Source organism: Xiphophorus couchianus, chromosome 9, assembly GCF_001444195.1.
Source record: "Xiphophorus couchianus chromosome 9, X_couchianus-1.0, whole genome shotgun sequence".
Classification (NCBI taxonomy): domain Eukaryota; kingdom Metazoa; phylum Chordata; class Actinopteri; order Cyprinodontiformes; family Poeciliidae; genus Xiphophorus; species Xiphophorus couchianus.
In genome coordinates, this window is record NC_040236.1 from 10,008,099 (window position 1) to 10,030,548 (window position 22,450).

General features: G+C 39.3%; 2 protein-coding genes across 2 annotated transcripts; one reads left to right on the top strand and one right to left on the bottom strand.

Moving 5' to 3' along the window:
• Positions 1 to 20: 20 nt before the first annotated feature.
• On the bottom strand, positions 21 to 5,630 carry lsg1 (large 60S subunit nuclear export GTPase 1). The gene is made up of 14 exons (XM_028028784.1): positions 5,388 to 5,630; positions 5,093 to 5,219; positions 4,802 to 4,922; positions 4,635 to 4,721; positions 4,376 to 4,462; positions 3,469 to 3,529; positions 3,023 to 3,199; positions 2,561 to 2,905; positions 2,343 to 2,444; positions 2,119 to 2,262; positions 1,918 to 2,041; positions 1,746 to 1,825; positions 811 to 984; positions 21 to 714 (listed from the first exon to the last, which is right to left on the bottom strand). The coding sequence occupies exons 1-14, from the start codon at positions 5,484 to 5,486 to the stop codon at positions 493 to 495; spliced, it is 1,950 nt and encodes a 649-aa protein (XP_027884585.1). The 5' UTR covers positions 5,487 to 5,630; the 3' UTR covers positions 21 to 492.
• Positions 5,631 to 7,254: 1,624 nt separating this feature from the next.
• fam43a (family with sequence similarity 43 member A) lies at positions 7,255 to 9,495 on the top strand. The gene is made up of 2 exons (XM_028028524.1): positions 7,255 to 7,364; positions 7,481 to 9,495. Coding segments are annotated over exons 1-2 (1,062 nt in total). The 5' UTR covers positions 7,255 to 7,363; the 3' UTR covers positions 8,542 to 9,495.
• Positions 9,496 to 22,450: the final 12,955 nt, after the last annotated feature.

Sequence of the window (22,450 nt, forward strand, 5' to 3'; positions counted from 1 at the left end):
TCAAATGAAGAGTTTCTGGCCAAGGTTGATGCAACTTATTTATTTCAAATCAATGTTTAGATGAAAGTCTTTCAGCAAGGACAAACATCTTTTCACATTTTAATGAGAGCTTCTCTTCATAGAAAAACATTAAGATATTGAATACCAATTTATGGGGCTCAACTTGGGGACAACTACCACTCTAGGTAAAAAAAAAAGTCCCCTATCCAGAGCAATTAAACTGCTTCATAAAGACTTATATCGTTCGTAAGTAATTTTTTTCTGAATAATTGGTGCTTCAGCTCCTATAGTCATGATTATTCAGATTATGAATTCAGCTTTTACAATCTTCAGTTCAGAGCACTTAACCGCTTAGATCAAAACCCTCTCCACAGCCACAGATGCATGCATCCATCTACATCAGGGTCCTTTAGGATGACATACAAGCTGCTCTTCAAGACATTTCATTTAATCTGAAATCATGTAGGTTTAAAAGAGTTTAGACAATCATCATCAACCATCCAGATGCTTTGTGACCCGTCGCAGTTTCTCCTTCTTGTTTCTGTTTCCGTGTTTTTTCCAGGGCTTGCCCTCCATTGCCTCCGACTCTGAGCTGCCTGGGCCGACTGGTCCGCTGCCTGGGCCGACTGGTCCGCTGCCTGGGCCGACTGGTCCGCTGCCTGGTTTGTAGCCCATGATGGACTTAACTCCTTTGGTGAGTGCTCGGACATTATCCTAAAAGGAAAAGTTCACCAAAGGCAAAGAGCTTTATCTCATGTTGTTTTTCAGAGAACCAGTGACGAGCACAAATAGTTGTTGCACTTATTTTACCTGATGGAAGAAGTTTTTGTCAACAACATTTTCAATCCTTTTGATTTTCTGTGGTCTGTTTGTTACGGCAGAGACGTCCAAGCTGTCCAACGCCCTCTTCTGGAATTTGCTGTGCTGAGACTGAAAGTCTTCAGGATTAATGTGCGGAGGAGGATGGCAGAACAGGAGCTTACCCTGTGAGGAGTAAACAAAGTCAGTAAGGGGAGGTTTGATCAACTTTAGAGACTAAAAGAAAAAAATTACTTTTATTCACAGAATTGCTGCCTGTTGGTTAAAAAGTGGAACTTAAAAAAATAAATGAGATGTTTCCACTTTTTCATGAAGGACAAATTAGTGAAATGTGTGAATACTCAACTTTCCAACCTGAGCTACGCAGCTCATCCCGGGTTACCATGGACTCTTGGCTGAATCACAAATAAACTCTTTCCTTGCCCTTCCTGTCAATGTTTGTGACCAGCCATGACTTGGTAAGTTTCAGTGGAGCTATGCTTTTTTATTTTGAGATGACGGACTGAACAGTGATCTGTGGGATGTTCAAAACTTTGGATATTGACTTGTAGCCTGACTGTTGAGCTGCCTGCTGTGCTTCTCAGTCTTCATGATACTGTTTATTCTCTAATGTTATCAAACAAACGTGTTACAGAATAGCTGGATTTATACTATGATTAAACAAAGTGAGTTCTATTTAGTACTTTGGTGACTTCTAAAAGCACTTGGTTGCACAGTATTTAATTTAGGGCTGTCAGAGTAAATAGGAGGCTTAATGTAAAAATAAGATTTTGAAGAAAGATAAACCATACTTCTTTAATTTCACAAGTAGCAGAGAAACTTCACAATATTGCAAATTGTATGGGTAAATGTGTTACAGAATGTATTCGTTTACTTTTACTGCCTTTAATAAAAGTCCCTAAAATTGACCAATTAGTAAAACTTACATTGACATAATCCTTGAGGATGTACCGAGCTGATCTGGGCTGATCAGGTTGGCCGTGCGACGTCATAAAGCCTCTCATATCTGTAGCAACCAGAAAGATACAACTTTGTAAAATTCCTTTAAAAAAAGGTTAGAACAGGGAAAAGGAAAGAAAGAATGTGTTCTGGTCTCACATCCATACGCCGTCAGCAGCTCCTCAGAAGTGGGGGGTCTGTCGGGGTCTTCATCTTCCCGCGGTCTGATGACGTTGATGCCATACGTTCCTTCTAAAACATGTCGAGGGATTGTCTGACATATGTGGCAAATCCATTAAGGACGAAAGACATAGATGGTAATGCTTTATAACATTTTTTATAATGTTCTGGAAAGGATATGAGAGAGACTGCAGGTACATGATCCCTCATCTGGTCGATGGGTAAAATCCCAGAGCAGATCATCTCCGCTTTGGTAGAAACAAATGAGGGCATCACCAGACCGGGGCAGTCACAGAGACACAGACCTGGCTCCACATACAGAGTCTGAGAGGAGTTACAAGTAGACCCACTTTAAGCTTTTTACAACATATGAACTAAATGTAATGCCATGATTGGATTTATACCTGAAAGTGCTTAGTGTGTCCTGGTGTTGCTGAAACAGACACCTTCTTGTTTCGTAAAATAGTGTTGATGGTGGAGCTCTTTCCCACATTTGGATACCCGACCTGTTGAATCAAAAATATTAATCTATTTCACAGACTCATTATAGTACAAGCTGTAGAGTTCCTAAATGAGATAAAATGAAGACTATGTCTAAATAGAAATTCAGCGTTTTACTAACCAGTCCTATTGTCAGTTGATCTTCATTAAACCTGGGTCCATTATGTGATGCTTTAAACATCTCTAACAGCTCATCTTTGTGCAGCAGTCGGCTGGAGTTATGGAAGGATTCACCCGAAGAACCAGCAGTCTCTCCTTCAGCTTCGTCCTCTTCCTCCGAGCAGGTTTGCCAGTCCTCTTCATCGACGTTTACATTGTCTTGCTGCTCTTCTTCTATACCACTCTTGTCTCCTTCCTGCGCTTTTTCTTCTCCCTTCGACGCTCTTTTGCTTAAGTCCAAACTGTTTGGCGATCCATCTGCTTCTGGATCACTTTCTACACTTTCTGGATCGTCAACTTCCATCCCCTGAGAGAAAGACACACCAGGCTGCAGAGTTTACAGGAAGCAGGAATACGAATCCACCAGTTTATCTGATACATTTATGTTGCAGCATACTAAATGTATTCAATTATAGTTCCTCACCTTTTCTTCTGCATCCAGCCTGTTACTCTCAGCCAGAGCAGACCAAAAAACAGCCCTAACACCTTCCTTCTCAAAATACTTGGCCCAGACTTTCCTCTGCTCCCGGGTTAAAAGGTCTGCCTTGTTCACCAGAAGCATGTTCACCTTATTTTGCGACACTTCTTTCACATATAGCTCCTGTTGGGGAAGAAGATTAGTATTTAATCCCAAACATCATAATGTAACCTTGATGTCAGAGTTCAACTGAATAATGAATTTGTTGAGTATAAAAATTGAGTGTAAACTCAATTTTTATACTCAACAAATTCATTTTTGGGTCAGATTTGACATTGTGTTACTTCACTTATTGTAAGAAAAAAAATCTTGTTAATATATTTTGACAAACAGGTGACAAGCTGTTTAGCTTCCTTTCTAACTGAATCTCTTGGGATTAAGTGGGGCCTCACCAGGTCAGGACATCTGAACAGCAGAGGATTCCTGGCATCAACAATCTGAACGACGATGTCGCTGAAGGAAAACATAACCATGAACGTGACTTCATAAAGGGCAAAAATGCTTTTCAAAAGTATCCATACCTCTTTATATGAATCAGCTACAACCACAAACTACAATGTATTTTTTGGGGATTTTTGTGCGACCGGATCGCCACAAATTACTGCTTGATAGAAAAGTTAAAAAGAAACTGTGACATTACATAAAAATCTAAAAAGTGTGGCATAAATCTGATATCTCTAACTAGAATCCAGTGAATCAAATGGGGTCAACATGTGGCAGGTCAGATAAGACCAAGATAAGACAGATAGACATCTCTGTGATTTGGACAGAAAGGGGAGGAATCCGATATGTAATTAGGTGCTTTTTGTTTTCCTGGGAGCATTTTTATTTGCTTTTGGCCGAGAATGGAAGTTGCATTGAAGTGCATTGAAAACCTTTTGTGTCCCGGGCCAGCAAAAATCCATAAAGTATGGCATCAAAATGAAAAGAGTCAAGAGAAGGAGCAAAATCAGGCGCATATGGCGGCTCGCACCATACATTGCAGCGTGGTAAGAATAATTTCTTCTGTTTGTTGCCTTACATAGCCTGAAAAGTAGTTTTCAGTAGAATAAGTATAAATATCAGTCTCAGGCAAAGCTGGTAGAGGCATATCTCAATAGATGTAAATGTAGTGGGGCTCTGTTCCCCAATACTTTGTGGAACCGAGCCCCAATGTATTCTGTCTACTTTCTGTTTCACATATAATCCCAATAAAATACACTGAAGTTTGTGGAACACATTAGAAAAAGTTTAAGGAGTATGAATAGTTTTTCAGAGCACTGTATGCTTCATTGAACACATATTTGAACTTAATTTTACCTTCTCTCAATGACTCTCCACAGCTGTCGCCAGAACTCAAGGTTCCTCTCAAACGGGGTAAGAATTAACTTCTGTTCCTCCTCCAGTCTTTGGAAAATATCACAAGATTAGATTACAACCAGGGATGTCTGACACAAACATAACAAGGTCCACTGTCCACAAAACCTTTGAGTTCTGTAATATTCGGTTGTTTAACATATTGCTTTACTGTTAAAGTCTAGTGTCAAGACAATTCCCTTAGAAACAAATTACTGCATACTGAGCAAGTTCTCGTCTCCACTGCAAGAAGCTGTCTTTCTCTGCCTGCTGGAGTAAATCTGGGGTGGTGCTTTCATCCCAGTGAGGGCTGGAGATACACAGAGCAAAACACTGTTGAAAGCAAAATGTGGTCAAATATTCACATTGGACCAGGTATGTTCAGCTTACCGTCGAGGAATTCGGAGGAAATGTTTGTTTTCTTCTTGCAGCTTCTTTAACCTGCTTTTCTCCTCAGCTGTAAGCAGGCCTGCTCTGGCTTCAGCTGGAACAAACTTAATGTTGAGTTTCTCTGAGAAAACAGAAACAAAGAAATGAAAACAGAGAAGCTTATATCTTTTATCTTGCCTGCAGCAAATTCTTGTTTCTCAATAGAATGTTATTCGTTGCAATGGTATCATTAAGGGTCACACATACAGTTCTCTGACAAGAACAGTATGTGTGACCTGAGTTGTGTTATACCTGCAACAAACTCTGTTCCTGCCAGTTCAGCTGTGGCGAGGAAGTCATCCATAGAGCTCTGCTCTGTCACTGACTGCAGGTTCAAACGACCCCAGTCGTAGCCATCATTCAGCTCACTGGTGTGTAGCTGGAAATGTGGGACAAAACTTTAATTCCAAACCTGACACAGCTTACATACTGCTCAACCCCAGTTGATCTCACTAATTTGCTGTCCTATACTTTTTCTTTAAGCCATGGTAAACTGCCTGACATCTATTTCCACCAGTATCTGCTGCTAACTGCGCTCATGTCTTACCCATGAGTCGCCCCTCTTGTTTCCCCTGCTCGCTTGCAGTCTCTCCTTCATCAGGGCTCTGCCGAGTCCAGCTCCTCCTCCCGCTTTCTTCTTCCCCATAACAATGCCTGGAAACGTTCACACCGCAAAATACCGTAGAAATACAAAACCTAAGTAGGGGGTAAATAAGTTGTCTCCGTCACTAATAGCTGTGACACATGTGGACTGTCTTGCCCTGAGCTGTGGAAGTGGAACCAACCAACTGAGTTACACTTCCGGTATTTACTTTCAAACAACGGAAAATATTTCCAGTAAACTTTGTTTTAACAAATAATTTTATTAGAAATTCTACACATCTTAAAAGATTTTAATATGATTTAATAAATTATTTTGTCGTTGGAATACTCAATAAAGTGGTTCTTTCCGATGAGGTGTCCAGCTCTTAAATGTGCTCTGAAGAAACGGAAACTAAAATGATTGTAGTTCCAACTGAAAAAAAGAAGCAATATAAAAAAGATCCAATGTTGATCATATAGATATAAAATAATTTTTGGCATATGAACCTTTGAAGAAGATTTGGATTAATTTATCTTAAAAAGTGTCGTAAATTATTTTCCCTAAAAGCACTCATACACAAGATCAGCAAACACTGTTCAAGGTAGAACCACTAGATGGAAGCATAAACCAGCACTTTTTTTTTTTTGTCGAGAATTGTTTTCAAAATGTACTTGATTAGCTGGTACTTAAAAAGGGTAATTGGTTTTCTTTAATTTATTGTTCATATTTTTTTTCCTATTTAGTCCTTCAGGCACGTCCCGTAAAAATATACCTTTAAGTCTTAAAAGTATATTTTCATATAGGAGAACAAGGGTCTGGTTCTGCAGATGTGCTGTATTTTACGTATTGACAGAACATTTACTTTGTAGCATAGAATGAGGGAAGTCAATGCTTATCTTCAACCTCAAACGTAAACATTTTCTTCATAAAACTACATTAAGTTTTATCATTATGTTTTTATATTAAATCTCTGAATACTGCACAATCAGTATGAAAATAGAATTATTAATGTATTACCGAACCAGGTTTTGTCATTGGTTGTGACGTTTCAGCTTTCTGAATACAGTAAATGAGAAGATCATCAAAAACATAATTTATTTCCAGCATAAGTTTCAACAAGTGAAGCAATATACAAGTTCATTATACGCACAATAATACATTTGACACATCTATGTTTGCCATTTTTAAAATCATGACTTAAAGTTATTGAGAACTTCATTCAGTTTGAGAAAAATTTAATTGTACAACATTCCAGGTAAAATTTACATTTTCAAAGATTTTATGTGTTTTTCTTGTGTCTGAATTGGTTATTTTGGAAAAAAAGTTACTTATTTTTTACAGATTTTGTATTTTATTCTATAAAATAGTAGAATTTACACAGTCACCTTTTTGTGTCTGATATACTTTCAAAAAAAAAAAAATCAGATGTTATGAAGAAGTTCCTCAGTACTAACCTTTTTGTCATACACTTTTTGACTCTGGAGTCATCTTTGAATGATGTTTTAATAAATTACATTTTTGCTTTCATTTCAACAAAATTGAAGTAAAACTACTTAAAATCATTTGATGTAATGTTAATTGTTTTTATAGAAACTTTATTTTCTGTTTTCACAATTCTCAAAACTAAATGAATCCTAAGTGATTTAAGCAAAATGCAAAAGGGCGAAATCTGGTTTTCTTTCTACCGCAATATAAAGATTTGTTGAACTATGGCCTGCATATTGTTGTCAAGAATTTTTAAATTCTCAGTTTTTATACAAATTATACAGGGAATGAACATCATTTAAATGGTCCAGTCCCCCCCTACCCTCATGCTGTAATGGTCTGTCCCTGTATATAACAGCGGAATCTGCTCTCTGCACAGCATATATCCTCTGCAGTGAGCATTTGCAGCGCTGCGCAGATAATGGACAGGGGCTCTTCGGGTGATGGTCAGATAAAGTACGTTGTCTTTGCGCTCAGCACTCCCAAAGTTGCTCATACATGCCCTGAGAGGCTCCCCAAACGCTTCTAGCATTTTAGTAGTAACTTCAAGTTTTTTTTTCTTTCTCCCTCAGTGTTGCTGTTGAACGGGAACAGCGGTAAAATGCTGCCGTGGAAGAAGAACAAGTTCGATCTGATCGAGGAAGACAAGCAGTCCAAGCAGAAGGGCTATGCGGTGAGCCTCAACTACTCCGCGCTCACCTCCTTCGCTAAGTCCTGCCCCGAGAGCGCTCTCAACCGGGTGGGCAGCATGTTCAAGTCCAAGCGGAAAAAGGTGAAGATCACCAGCGAGGACCCCACGTACACGGTGCTGTATCTGGGCAACGCCACCACCATCCAGTCGAAGGGGGACGGCTGCACGGACATGGCGGTGAGCAAGATCTGGGGCAAGAGCGAGATGGGCAAGAACGGCACCAAGATGCGGCTGACCGTCAGCTCGCAGGGAATCCGGATGGTGCATGTGGACGATAAAGCCAAGAGGCCGGGACACCTGTACCTGCTGCACCGCATCACCTACTGCGTGGCGGACCCGCGGCTCCCCAAGATCTTCGCGTGGATTTACAGGCACGAGATGAAGCATAAAGCGGTGATGCTGCGCTGCCACGCCGTGCTGGTGTCCAAGCCGGAGAAAGCGAAGGCCATGGCACTGCTGCTGTACCAGACCTCCGCCACGGCTCTGGCGGAGTTCAAGAGACTGAAGCGAAGGGATGACGCCCGGCACCAGCAGCAGCAGCTCATCGGGGACCAGACCATCCCGCTGGTCCCGCTCAGGAAGCTGCTCAACGGACAGTGTTACTACAAGCCCCCGGTGGAGCGCAGCCGGAGTGCGCCCAAGCTGGGCTCCATTACCGAGGATCTGGTGGGAGAGGAAGAGGAGGAGAAAGCGATGCACTTCGAGTGTGAAGACATTTTAGACTCGGATTGTGTCAACGAAAAACACGAGTTAACTCAGATCATTAATGACTTGGGGGAAATGAGCATAGGGAACGACGTGCAGAGTCTAAAGGCTGACCTCAGGGTCACCAGACTTCTCTCTGGGGAGAGCACAGGGAGTGAGTCCTCTATAGAAAGCAACCAGGAGCTCACCGGGCTCAGCAACGGGCTGGGGGAGGTCAAGGTGCTGGAAGTAGCCTGAATGACTATTGTCTGTGCCTCCCTGTGGCTTTGTTTTTCTGAGCCACATTTTCTCCTTGAGCAACATTTGTAGAGATGCACCAATCAGGCCTCTACCAGATTCCAATTTTGACCAGTTCAGATTTTTCTGAGGAAAAAAGGTGCTGCAGGTTCAAACAGATAATAATGGAAATTAAAGAATTATTTGCATTATTGTGTTACTCTCTCACTCATGTTCATTAAAGTATGATGTTGCTTGATGCCTTCATAGGGAGTGGGAGTTTATGGTTTTAAGTTGTTGTTTGCCTGCATATAATTTATGATTCCAATCAAAGGATGGATTGGTGCATCTCTAATCATTTGTGCTCTTTGTTGGGGAGCTTTTGTCTGATATGTGCCTCTACAACCAAAGGACAGAAGCTCACTGTAGGTTTTGGAACTACTGCCACACACAAACTCCAAATCAAGCTACTGAGTGACACTTTAAGATGTTATAAACACAGAAACAGTGGAAAAATGCATGCACACCCGAGATTTGACCCCTAGTGTGTCTGAGGACATCTGCACTAAATCATCCTCTTTTGTTTTAGAGGATTTCTTGTTGCAGCGGGCTTTTGTTCACTTAAGGTTTATTTCTCACTTGAAACATTGTGATCCAAAAATTCTGCATTCCATTTTTTTCCATTTTCAGTGCTACTGTGGGTCTGAATAAGTCCCCCCTCGTTTTCTTGTCAGGGCGCTTCTGTGACATCCTGCTTTATTTTTGCACTGTTGTACATGTACATAATGTGTGCCGGTATGTTGTCTCTGACATAAATGTCATATCTTTGCTGTGCAAAAGAGGAAAGAAACATTTATGTACCAAGTTGTAAATTATGTTTTAGCTATTAAAAAAATTGTATTTTTAAAAAAAATATATGAAATGTGGTTTGATATGTGAACCTCATGGAATTCTCAATAAAAAAGAAAACCTAAACCTGCTGCATCCGTTCCTTTTGTCATATTTGTATAAATATGAGCGAGGACCTGCAAGGGCTTTGAGATCAGGTTTCCTCTGAGGAATAATTATGTAAAGAGCAAAAGGCCATTTCTCCCTGGTATTTGTCAGGATTGCAAATGTGCAGTTCAGTTAAAAGGCTTCAATAAATCTTTATCATTTCTAGGCAATTGCCACCCAGGGAGGAGGATGGATAACATTTAGCTAAGCTTCTGGCTTAATGACCATCAGGTCATTCAACCAGCCTCAGAGCAATCAGGCCACACACAAGGACGTCAGTACAAGCTCAGATTGCTAGAGCATCACAAGGATCTGCTAATATCAAACCAGGTGTGACATCCCAGGTTGTCTTTAGCAGTTTAAACCCACGTCCTGCAAGGCGGATTGGATTGAATAATTCACCTTTCATTCGTAAGTCTGTGGTTGTTGATGTGTCGTCTGTTGCTATGACTACACAAAAAAAATCCCCACTGAAAATGAAAATGCCGACCATAAAATATGAGCTCAGTTCCCTTTATGGGATATCACAACATTGCGTTGATGTGTGATATAACCACAGAGTTGCATCTCACGCCACCTCATGAGACCTTTGGTCAGAGGAGGGCGTGACGCTGCGACTTCTGCTGCAGCTCTAAATGTGGACGAGCCGTCACTTCCTGTGAATTATATCTTTAAAGACCCAAGTTAATGGGCTGTTTCTAAGAGAACAGTGTGGAAACAGGCGATCCGTAGTTCTTCAGACCTAATCTTTTTCTGCTGATGCTCTGTTCACATTAGTGTTGCAACTCTGTGAATGACATGACAGCTCTTATTACCAAATTAAGTGGCAACATTTCTGTATTCACACCCCTTGTACCTTTTCATTATTTGTCACAGTAGAATCAGCCACTTCCATTCATTTTATCATGGGTTTTATGAGATAGATCAACACAAACTATTTCATAACTAAGTGAAAGGGGAAAAAATGATTCACAGAATTGTGACAAATACAATTGTGACACGTCTGTTTCATTTGTATTCAGACTCCCTGAGTCAATACTTCGTGGAACCTCCTTTGACTGAAAATACCGCCTAAAATCTTTTGTGGAATATTTCTTTTTATTTCTTCTTCATTCCTTCTGGCATATGCAAACTGGCAACACTTTTCAAATCTTACCACAGATTCATAATTAAATGTAGGCATTCATATGTACCTGCCTGATCATCCCTGAAAAGGACCGCTATTGGAACTGGGAGCCACCCCCTTTACTTCTCATGCTACTGCCTCAAAACACACACTAGCATGATGCCAGAGACGATTGAAACCATTCCATTGTAGCCCTGGTTTTCGGTTTAGGGTCGTTGACCTACTGGAGGGTGAACCTCCATCCAAGTCTCAAGCCTTTTGCTGTGTGTTCTTCTACTAATGTGTTCTTTTGCTAATGCCCCATATTTAGCTCCATCCCTCTTCCCAAAAACTCTGAACCACTTCCCTGTTCTTGTGGAAAGAAAGCTGTTCCCACTAATGATATTGCTACCATCATGTTTCTTCTTGTCAGTCTCCATAAAGTCATAACTTGTGTATTGTGTGAGTAATAGCTAACTCAAACTGTGGGCCTCTGCAGTTCCTCCAGAGTTACCACGGCCCTCTTGGTTGCTTTTCTGACAAATTCCCTTCATGGTCTGTTAGTTAAGGTAGACAGCTATGATCATGTGCATTGATTCTCTAAAATGGTTCCACCGGATGCCATTGAAATCACCATCACTCTGAAACAAGAGTGGGTTTGTTTCAGCATGTTGAACACAGAAACCCACAATTATTTCTCTTCCTCCTGCGGTGCATTTTCTTGTCTACACCAGCTGCAGCTTCTTGAAGTTCCCAAAACCTCAAACCACTGTAACTGTATGACATCATCAGCACAAGCCCATTTTAATGTGATTAGCAGAGAGAGAAAAGAAAGCCAGAGCCACTGGCCTCTTATGTGCTGTTCATGCCTCTTACAGCCGCTCGCTGCTTTTATAGGTCCGTCTTTTTCCTGACCTACATTCTTACAAAGGATTTGTTGGGTCCCGTCTTTGCAGCGTCAGGGGTTAACTGGTTATCAGCCACTCGTGCAGCCAGCCCATTCGCACAACAAAATTTCTCAAACCGTTTGCACAACACGTTTCAGGCTGTCAAGGTGAAGCAGTTTCCCTGCTGATAAGAGGGGATTTGCTAAATAGAGCTTTTGACTTTAACTTTTCACATCCCGTTTGAGACAAAACAAACACTCAGGTATGTACTCAGCCTACTGAATGGGTGAGCCTTAGGTACGACTCAAGGAAATAGTTTGTTCAAAAGTTAAACTACAGTGTCCTGCAAAAATAATGCCATGCTTTGAACTTTGTCACATTTTGTAGTGTTATAACAATGAATTTTCTTGGGATTTTATATGATAGACCAACACAACTCAGTGGATAGATTATTATGTTTGAATTTTTAAAATAAATAACAATCCATTCAGACATTTCCAACTTTTACCACAGACTCTGAACTGGATTTAGGCCGAGACTTTGGCTGGGCCATTGTAAAACATGAATATGCTATGATCTACACCATTCCAACTCTGGCTGTATGTTTAAGGTTGTTGCACTGATGGAAGGTGAACCTCTGTAGCATCCTCAAGTGGTTTGTAAACCCTAACAGTTTTTCTCCCAGGTTCACCCAGTCCAGTCCTGACCATCCATCTTTATGTCAACTCGGACATATTTTACTTTGTCTGCTGAAGAAAAACTTCACCACAGCCTGATGGTGCCTCCGTCAGGTCTGTTATGTTTTGCATATAAATTTGAACAGTATGTATAATTTTCCCCAACCTCACAAATATGCACTACTTTGTGTCTTCCATATAAAATCTCAATGAAATTTGTGATTGTACATTTAAAAATGTATAAAAGTAATGTTGGTAATAATTAGGGGTATCAATATTTTAAAAACTCTATATTAATGCAGACTAAAGCAACAAGAAGGATCAAATATATGTTTTCTTCTGTTATGCTCTAGTTCTCATTATTTTTTTAAATTATTTTTGAGTATATGTTTATAGTTTGTTTTCAAACAACACAATTGTAAAACTAGGATATTTAATCTTTATAATGCTCTGGGGTGAACTTCTCATTTTAATTTAATAGTTTGCCATCTATCATTCAGAAAATAAGAAATGAGTCAATTATTTTAAATGATTTTGGTTTGTATGTTCTGGAAAGAATAAAAACAAATGAAACAATTTTACCAATGAAGGATGAGCTAACATATTGAACTCTTATTACAGCTAGTCCTCAAAATGAGGATGGATTTAGTTGATTTATTTTATGGAAAGCAGAAACAAATAAAAGGGGCTCCTGTTACCAACAACAAGATTGATTCAAACCACATGCAATGTACACTACTGCATGTACATTCAGGGCAGAATCCTAAGTGAAATAATTTCTTAAAGGTCTACAGCATCTAATCTGGAAAAAGAAAATCCGACTCTTGTTTCTTATTCATGGAGAAGCATTGTTATGATGATATACTGAAGGAGGAGTGTGGGGAAGGATAGAAGGTTGTTAAAAGCCCAGCATGGTCAGACCAAAGTCAGACTCTCACCGTCTACATGATCCACTGAGGCAACTCCTGTCACAGTAGTACACATGTGTTTTGGTATATGTGTGCTTTACAGCTGAATATAAAACATGGTTTTCAGGGCACAGAGGAACTAATATTACAAGTTCACAAGTTTGGAGAAAGAGGAAACAATGATTGATGAGCAGCAAAATCTCATTTTATTGACAGAACCCACAAGTCTGTTAATAACCCATTAATTCAGTTTTAAACACATGTGGGCATGTTGAATCTTGAATGTGGAAATATTCTTTAAAAAGTAGACCTGCTGTGTGTTATAGCTATCTCATAGAAATCAACATTAAATCACACTACCATGCTCATAAAAAAGACAAAAGAAAGGGCATGTGCATAAAGATAAATGTTCATATTCTAGAGGTCATATATACGGTTATAACTGTGTTCCTGCTAGCTGCTGTGTCAACACATGGAAACCATTTATCAAAGGTAACAACACTATGATTTTCAGAGGAAGTGGCTCTGAATACAGTGTAAGTACACTCAGTTTTCCCACAGACAAACGGTAAATAGGCCTGACAGTCAGACTCTGACCTGACAGAGGCATAAGAGTTGAGCTTTCTAATTAACCGCTCACTGAACAAAGCCACAGGCGATCACTGTTCTAGATCAGAACTACTGCCAGGCAGCCACACAGTTTAATTTTAAACCATTAAATCTTGTTGTCCATAATACATGAGAGGACCTGGGAAGGCACAAGGGCTGTCCGCGAGTGTTCCCAGCTCCGATTTCACCCGAAGCGCGAGAGACGTCAGAGGGGTTGAGTCACAGCATGGAGGTGTGGTGACCTTTCCTTGGTGATGGAAAGAGATAGATGCATCTCATGTAAGCCTAGCACAGAGCAACATGTCCCAGCATGCCCTTGGTTTGTAGATTCATAATTAGATACTGTATATAGAATTTACTTCAGAAATAAATGCATATGAAGAGGATTTGGATGCACAACTCTGCAATTTGTGGTTCAAAAGTTTGTAATCATCATAATCCTCCATGATGGAAACCGCTGCTCAAGGTGATTTTTAGTGTAACCATACCATTAAGTGGAGCACACTGTAGCCTATGTGGGAATGAACTTCGGGTAGAAGATGTGCTTCACCTCTTTTTTTTCTCATGTCCCACACTGTGACATGAGAAAAACATGTCACAGTGTGGGCGTGTTAGTCAATTCGTGACAGTACCAGAATGACAGCCGAGGAAGTAAAAAGGACAAACAGGAAGAGAAATTCTGAGTAAGGTTGAATGTGACAGCTGTCCTCAGTATATTGGGCATGTGTAAATATGATGGTTCATGAAACCTAAGCAATTGTCCAGATTAATGCAAAAAAACCCCCCCCAAAAACCTCAAAAAACATCAGCGCTATGATAAAGAATATGTACGTACTTACTGTTTCAAGTGTTGGAATTTCTTTTTAGTATGACAGGGAGCCATCTAAAACAGGACGTCTTATAACAAGTGTGCGTCAGTGTTCGTACTCATCAGGGAAACGTTTCTTAATCGGCTTCAAACAAAATCAAGTTAATGTAATATTTTATTGTCTACTAATAGTTCGCAGTAAAAGATGTGATTTTATGTGACTACAAAAAGTAAAATATTCCAGCAGGAGGTTTCTTGGAGTTAACATGGGTTAATCAGAGGTCACAATCTGTCATATTTTCTAAGATTTAACTGATCAGCACTACAATCAGAATAAGTTAGATGAATGGAAGCAGAGTGCATTTAAGTTCAATTATATGTGAGATCTGTTTGCTTTATGACTTACTCCATAACTAAAGAAAGTATTGAACAACAAAAAATAGCCTCATGGTTTAGAGAGACAGGTGTGAATTTGAAGCAAAAAGGAGAGAATTTTTAACGCCTGGTTATGAAACAGTAATAAGTGTCACAGGGTAAGCTAAAATTAAAATTGTGAGGACTGTCAGACCCAATCAGGTCTTTTCAGGCTGACACTGATTATCTGTTTTCACCTTGGTCCAACATGCTAATTTCAAATTACCTGATATCGTTTTCTTTTTCTTGGAACTCATAGCAGAGAAAAAATATGCTTCAGCTTCTTTGATAGATTATTTTGTAATCTATCAAAGATTATTTCATAATCTATGTACCAGTATCCAAGTATTTTCATCTATGCATCAAACTAATTCTTTCAAACATTTATTTGTTGTTAAAACTGAATTAAAGTACATGTTGATCAATTTCTTTACAAACTGAAAGTTACGGAAGTTCTTTGTTTTGATGCATTTAGTAATCTGATTGTGCAGAATGCAACCTGATGACATCCAAGCCAATCAGGGGAAAATTGCCCTATTCTGATTTTTGGTTGATTGATCATGACATCCTAGTATTAAAATGTAGGAATAACACATGGGAGTCAACAGAACTTTTATTTAAGATAACTCCACCAGCAACACCTTAATGGTTTGAACAGGTGCTAATCTGGACATGTAAGAATGCTTTCCTCCTTGTGGAAAACAGCATAATTATATCTTATCGACTGTGTCAGCAGATGCCTGTGTGCAAATAGGTAATAAAATGTTGAAAACATTACCATAAAACACACAAGGCACTTGCTACAAAATAAAAACTATTAATTCACAAAAATCAACCAACTTCAACACTGCTGATTTGCTCTGCGGTCACAGCAATAGGCTTTGAAATGTGCATTTGTTTTATGCATAAAAAAGTGAGGGTTTATTTACAGGTATTTTTCCTAAAACATACTGCTCCTAATAAATGATAATAAATCCTACACTGGTAACTGGATTCATTATTAAGCCAGATCATAAGTTGACCTCCTTATCTCATATGAATGCATTTCAGTCATTCTTTTAACATGAACTATTAGATGGCAAAGCTGCAAAAATGTTATAGCGCATCCATTAATTTTCCAGTTAATCTCTCCATCCTCACATCCCACACACTCCTTGCAGAACCATTTCATCTGTGAATCCGTCATTAAACTTCAGGCCAGACTGCAGCTCCCAGTTTCATCTGTAAAATACTGCTCATTGTCTCATATGACACTTCTCAGTGGGCCTCCACACAGCCTGACCATGTAATGAGCCGTGTCTGTATCCATGGACCAAGCCGCATGAGGCCTTGAAACTGTAGCTCTCGTACTGTCCCATTCAGCTGGCTCTGCTCTTGTTTTTTTACTTGCTCTGACACAAAAGCTTTGCCCCTGGAGAGCCATAGATTTCAGCAGGGTTATTTTTGGTCTTTCCGTTCACACAGAGGAAACAGAATAATAACAGAAGAGCGAGAGAAAATCATAACGTGAGCCCCTATCCTGACAGTCTAAGCAGAGGCCTGAAGTCAGCTTGCAAAGGCCTTTAATTGAAGAGAGGCTGAACTTTTTCAGACTTTCACTAATGTGAAAAAATAAGGGCACATGTGCAAATTTTCTATTTTTGACAGATGAAGACCTCATCTCGCTTTCCAGGCATGTTGGATGTTTTCATTTAGACTGCTGTAAAAATATCCTAGTTGAAAATGGCTTGTTATCTCAGTATCCAACATTTTATTATCAAACCAAAAGGCCACTCTATGAGATTACATTGAAAAACCATTAGTTCATGCATCCCCTTTGGTTTTCTACAGCTTGACATATTTTGCAAGGCAGATTTAGGGAGCTAGTAGTCATTGATTAGGCAAATCCAGCTTGAATTTTCCATTGGATTTGTGACCCGTAACAGGAAAAAAAATGTTACAGCCCAGCCTTTATGTATTGATCAATTCTGTGCATGTCTGTATGTCACCGGGATCCAGCTAACATTTGCAGAGACCTGAGCAAGACCGTTTGGTGGATCTTCACCACATTTAACTCACAAAATCATCAATTGACATCTGAGCATATTTTGCTTAATCTATATAGGTTTAATGTTGGATATAAAAAGGAATTTCATGATGAATTCATGTAATTTGCTAGCATTGTCCTTAAACTGGTTGAAATAAATAGTGATGAACACAGGCAGGCCAGACAAACGGAAATGTGTACAAGACATATTTTAACCTATCATATCTTAAATCCATCATCTGAAAATGGAAAGAATATGATAACAACTGCAAACCTACCAACACATGGCTGTCAATGTACTATTAGATGTAACAAATCCTGGTTGCAGTTAACCAAATTGGGCACGTCGTTGACCCAGCAAAGGAAGACAGTAAAATGTAATCTGGGAAAGTAAAATCAAAATTTTGCTTTTCAGTATAAATGAAAACTACTGTGCTTATCAGAAAGCTAACACTGCATGTTACTCTGAAAACACTAAATGTATTCTGAAGCAGAGCAGCATCATGCTGAGACGAGCAATAGATTTTATACAAGGCAATATGGTTGTTATGTCCAAAGGGTTGTGTGCAGATTGGTATTTGTGTGTCTCTTCTTCTCATTACAGGGTGTGACAAGCAAATGCAGCTGGAGTTGTTAAGGTTCATCAGGAGGAGGAGCTTAAAGAGGAGCAGTTCCCTGAGGCAGATGACAGATTGTTTAGATCAGGGGTGTCAAACTCCAGTCCTCAAAGGGCCGGTGTCCTGCAACTTTGTGTGCCTCTGCTGCACCACACCTGAATAGAATAATTAGGTCATTGGCAAGGCACTGGAGAACTTATCTACACAAGAAGGAGGTAATTAAACCATTTCATTCCAACGTTTGTACCTGTGGCACATCTAAAAACTGCAGGACACTGGCCCTTGAGGACTGGAGTTTGAGATCCCTGTGGTTTGGATTGATTGATAATCAGAGGCACTTCTTGTCTCTACCAACATTTCTAGAAGTTCTTGTGTTTAGTCCTTTGTTGTCTTCCTGTCAGGAAACCACTTTCCCTGTTCAAGCTCAGTTCCTGGTTTCTGCCTCCAAATTAGAATCTTTGGCAACAATTTTTACACTTTTATTTGTGTAAAAACTTAGAATACTCACAAATATGGTGGGTTTTAAAAATCCTAAGAGTTCCCAAAGCTTCTTCCTGTGATGTCAAAAAAGTGAACTAACCTCCTTAAAAGAGATTGCTCTGTCATTCAGTCATGTTCTTGTCAGGCAATGGCTGCTGCTTCTCTCTGGTTCATTCTCCATGTTTCCAGCATCTTCAGCCTTTAGCATTGTTTGCTGGATGTCAGTTTAAACCATCCATCTCCCTGCAAAACTGTAGAGACATTTCTGTTCTGTTGCTTTGTTGAAATAATGAAAATAAAACCAGTGTGAAACTTTGCTGCAGATATAAGGAACAAAGTTTAGGATGCCTACATGCAGTGTTGATTTTAAGCCCAAATCAGGTGAAACACTATGATCCTCTTTGAGGGTAAAAAAGGAAAACGGATGATTGACTCATTGAATGAGTGGCAGATTGGGTACAGGTTTTTGACAGGTATAGATACTATAAAAAAGAGAAGTCATCTTCTTATACACACCAGATGAAAGAGCTTCAGGAGGCATCACACCGCATAAGCGATGTCAACATATTTCCACCAACCATATGTGACTGGCTGTTCGGGATTTAGCCAGATGGCAGCTCATCCCTTCCAAGCCTGTTAAAGCCTCTTAAGACACAGACCATGAGCCGCAGCAGACAACAGAGCAACCTTGCTGGACTTCCACATCCAGACTGTAATCTCACCGTGACCGCCCAACCCCACATGCTACGTTACCTCCATGGAGTTAACACATCATCATGCCTCAAGGCACACACAGTTAACCAAGTACACATTGTTCTTGGCTACTATCCTCACATTATCTGCTACCTTACCTGGAGGTAAGCCTTAAAGTGGCAGTGCATGATTTAATGGGTGTTTAATGGTGCTGAACACAGGGTTTATCGGAGCTGATTTACGCAGCAGTTTCCATACATTCTCAGAGATATTTGTCTTTCCTACAGGGTTTTTATTTTTTCAATTTGTTTTTCCATCTACAAAGAGATTAATTTTGTTCCATGCTGCAGATTGTAGGAGCATAAAATCTGCTCACTTCCTATTTACCAGGACTTTTTTTCTGCAAAGAACTACCTTACATCATATGCTTAGAGCAGCAAGTTTTAATGATACAGGGGGACTTTGCTTATTTATTAACTGAGGGTGCAAAGTTTCTATTAGTCATATAAACCAGTTGGATGTATGATACAGGATTTACCAATGAGAAATGCTATGCCAATGCATTGGATTGTCTCTAATTTACTTAATGTACATCTTACAAATGAAAAAAAAATGTCTTCAGTTTTCATTCCACTTGATCTAATCTTTAAACTTAAATTATGTAAAATCTAATGTGTTGCAAAGTGTTTATGATTCACCAAAAGGCATTTTTGGTGAACAATGTTTTTAATGGAAAAACAAACAAACACACACAAAAAACAAGAAAATAAATATACTTTATTGTTATTATTCAGGTAATTTTGGAATTGGGAAAAGCTACATCTGTATGTTCATTAAGCACATAAAAATATTCAACTACTTTTTGGTGCCAAATAGGGCACCAAATAAATTAATTTTCTTTGGTCAGACAAGACCAAACTAAGATTTTTGGTCTATATACAAAATTATGTGTGGAGACAATTGTGATTCTTAGATGAATGATACTTAGATGAATGATACCAAAGCTTCTGCTATGCCTCCACTTTTGTTTTTACAAATAAAGTCAAAGATTACACTTTGATTTAGCGCTGTTGACTCACTCTCTGCTTCATTTGCTGGGAAAATCTGGTCTGTTTGGTTGAAATAAGCAAAATCTGGTTTGCCTAAAATGTAGGACTTGGTCCTCTTACACAGATTCTAATGCAGGAGGTGGACTACAACACAATGCATCATGGATAAGCACAACCAAAGCAAACACACATGAAGTAAGGCTGCCAGGGGAAATGACTCATGATCATATGTGGAGGAAGTGTGAATTAAATGCGAGTAAAGAAATGTGGTCAGATGAAAGTTTGTTACCACTGCTGGTATTGTGAAAGTAAACTCAGACCAGAAGAATGTAGCAGCCCAAGACAAACTGGCTCCTCAATTGTACTGGGTTTTCTGGACTATAAACCCAGTACAGTCCAGTACTGCACTGGGTACAGTACTGTACTGGGTAAAGTACTGGACTGTACCCACCTTTACTGTAAGGTTTAAAAACAACCTTACAGAATCAGTGTAGACTAATACAGGCCAGGCTTAATGCATATGCATTGTGGTTTCCATGCTGTAAAAAAACATTTAAAATGATCTTTTTGTGTTTTCAATAACAGGATAAAGTCTTTGTAAATCTCAAGCTGTGAATCAAGGATCTCTGCTCAGTGTAGAAGATCAACCAGTTCAGGTTCAACTAATCTAAATATTGAAAGTTTTGTACTCCAGTGGATCAAATGCAGTTCATAAAAACAGTGAAAAAACCTTTAACCTATCGAATGGCTTAGATTAAAGCATATTCATGTGTTAAGGTGGTCCAGTCAAAGTTAAGTAATTAATCCAATTACAAACCTGTGCATGAAAGTAACTCTTCTTTGATGTCAAATAATAATAAAAAAAGCCTTGAGTGTTTAAGTTTGCCAATAATAAGTTTAATTTGAAGCCAATATTCTGTTGCAAATCATACTGTGGTTGTTGCAGGAAATGTGCAACTTGTTTTTGACATACCCAAAACAAAAACATTACCTGAATGTGGTGGCACATGAGAAGCATTACATCTGAATCAAACAGAGGGATCATCTGTTTATCTTCCTTTTTGCAGGAATGAGGAAAGCTCTGTCTGAGGAGTGAGATAATCAATCATAACAACATTGTTAAGTGATTGCATGCTCACACACACACACAAAGTTATGCACATCCATGTAAGGGTTTGCAATAACAACAGTACTGATGACATTCTTTCAGTGACCTTTCACCTTCCCTTGAAATTCCTTTCTTGTTTTCGGCTGCGTTTTTTTGGATGAATCATGCTTTGTCAAAGAGAAGTCCTATTGAATCAGGCCGGCCTTTCTGTGATTTAAATCGCCAGCGCAGCTGATCGGGTGTTACTGGCTCATTAAGGCAAAGAATAGCAAATATGCCAAGGCTGTATCTGATCCAGAGCTGCAGTGTTTTTTGCTGTCAGTATGTTTTTGCTGATCTCTGGGTTATCAGAGTCGAATAACTCGCTTCCTACACTGTCTTGCTCTGAGGTTTGAGGAGAAGTTGTTTAGGCTGCTAAATGTTTGCTAAATGATTGTTTCACCAAACCAGTTGTGTTGAGATATGTCTTCAAGAACAAAACGTGAAAGCAGCTTTGATGGGTGTTTATGTGGTGTTGAGGCCAACTAAATGATTGCTGAATGAAAGACAAACTATACTCAAGACTTGTAATGTAACATACTATTGGTGACAAAAAACAAACCACATTTAGCATTTTCTGTATCATCTTTCTTCCGTTTTTATCTGCTGATGTGTTCCTCAGTCTCTCTTTTATGTCAGTCTGTCTTTCAGTTCCACTTTATCTCTGCATATCTCTACTGTCTTTTTTCCTAACATCAAAATCTTAATATCATTCAATCAATGCCTCAGACTGTGTTGATTTTTTCTACGTTGACAACAACAGAGTGTGGAAGTATGTATTTGTGAGCTGAAGTTTCCACACAGGACGGTGAAGAGAGAACGGCAGTTTGCAGTCTCATGGAGCAAACATTTGTCATTTCCTTCCCGTTTCCTTCATTTCATTCGATGGCACTCCTGCTGCAAACTGTCCCCTCTTTCCTCCTCCTGGAAACACACGAACACAGACACACAATATCAGACAACACACAAACAACCTCGCAGAGTCCCCGTCTCACATAGGAAAAGACTTCTGAACACAAACAAAGACAAAAACAAGCTAACACAATGTAGTTGCAGCTGCAGAATACCTTTTACCCTCAAAAGAAAAGGAAAGAAAAGAAAAGAAAACAACAGTATTTCAGCGATGCTGCACCAGTCTTGACTCAAATGTTAAGAAAGATACTTTTGTTCCAATTTAATGATTTATTTTTCAGACTTAAGTTTAAGTTGTTTTTTTTTAAGAATCTTTGGGAGCAAGACAAAAACGTACTTTTAGGGTTATGTTTTTGGCTATGTTGTGATATTGGTGTATATTACATTCCTGGGATCGATTTCAAATAGTTTCAACAAAATCTTGTTGAGAACAAGGCCATTGTGGTTGAATGTATTGCCCAGTATCTTCATGGCAGAAACTTTATCTGACTTTCAAGGTCTTGCTGAAGCTTCTTGGCTCTGGGAAAAATAACTTTTGATTATTTTTTTAAATTCTCCACCAAAACTCTTGAGAGGAGCACCTGTCTGCAGCTGGTTTACAG

Excerpts from the sequence above, each read along its gene's own strand:
- lsg1 (XM_028028784.1), bottom strand. The coding sequence starts at position 5,486 with ATGGGGAAGAAGAAAGCGGGAGGAGGAGCTGGACTCGGCAGAGCCCTG. Across the intron at positions 3,200-3,468 it reads TGTTCAGATGTCCTGACCTG|GAGCTATATGTGAAAGAAGT; the intron begins GTGAGGCCCCAC and ends CTTCCCCAACAG. Across the intron at positions 1,826-1,917 it reads GCTGCTGACGGCGTATGGAT|ATATGAGAGGCTTTATGACG; the intron begins GTGAGACCAGAA and ends TGGTTGCTACAG.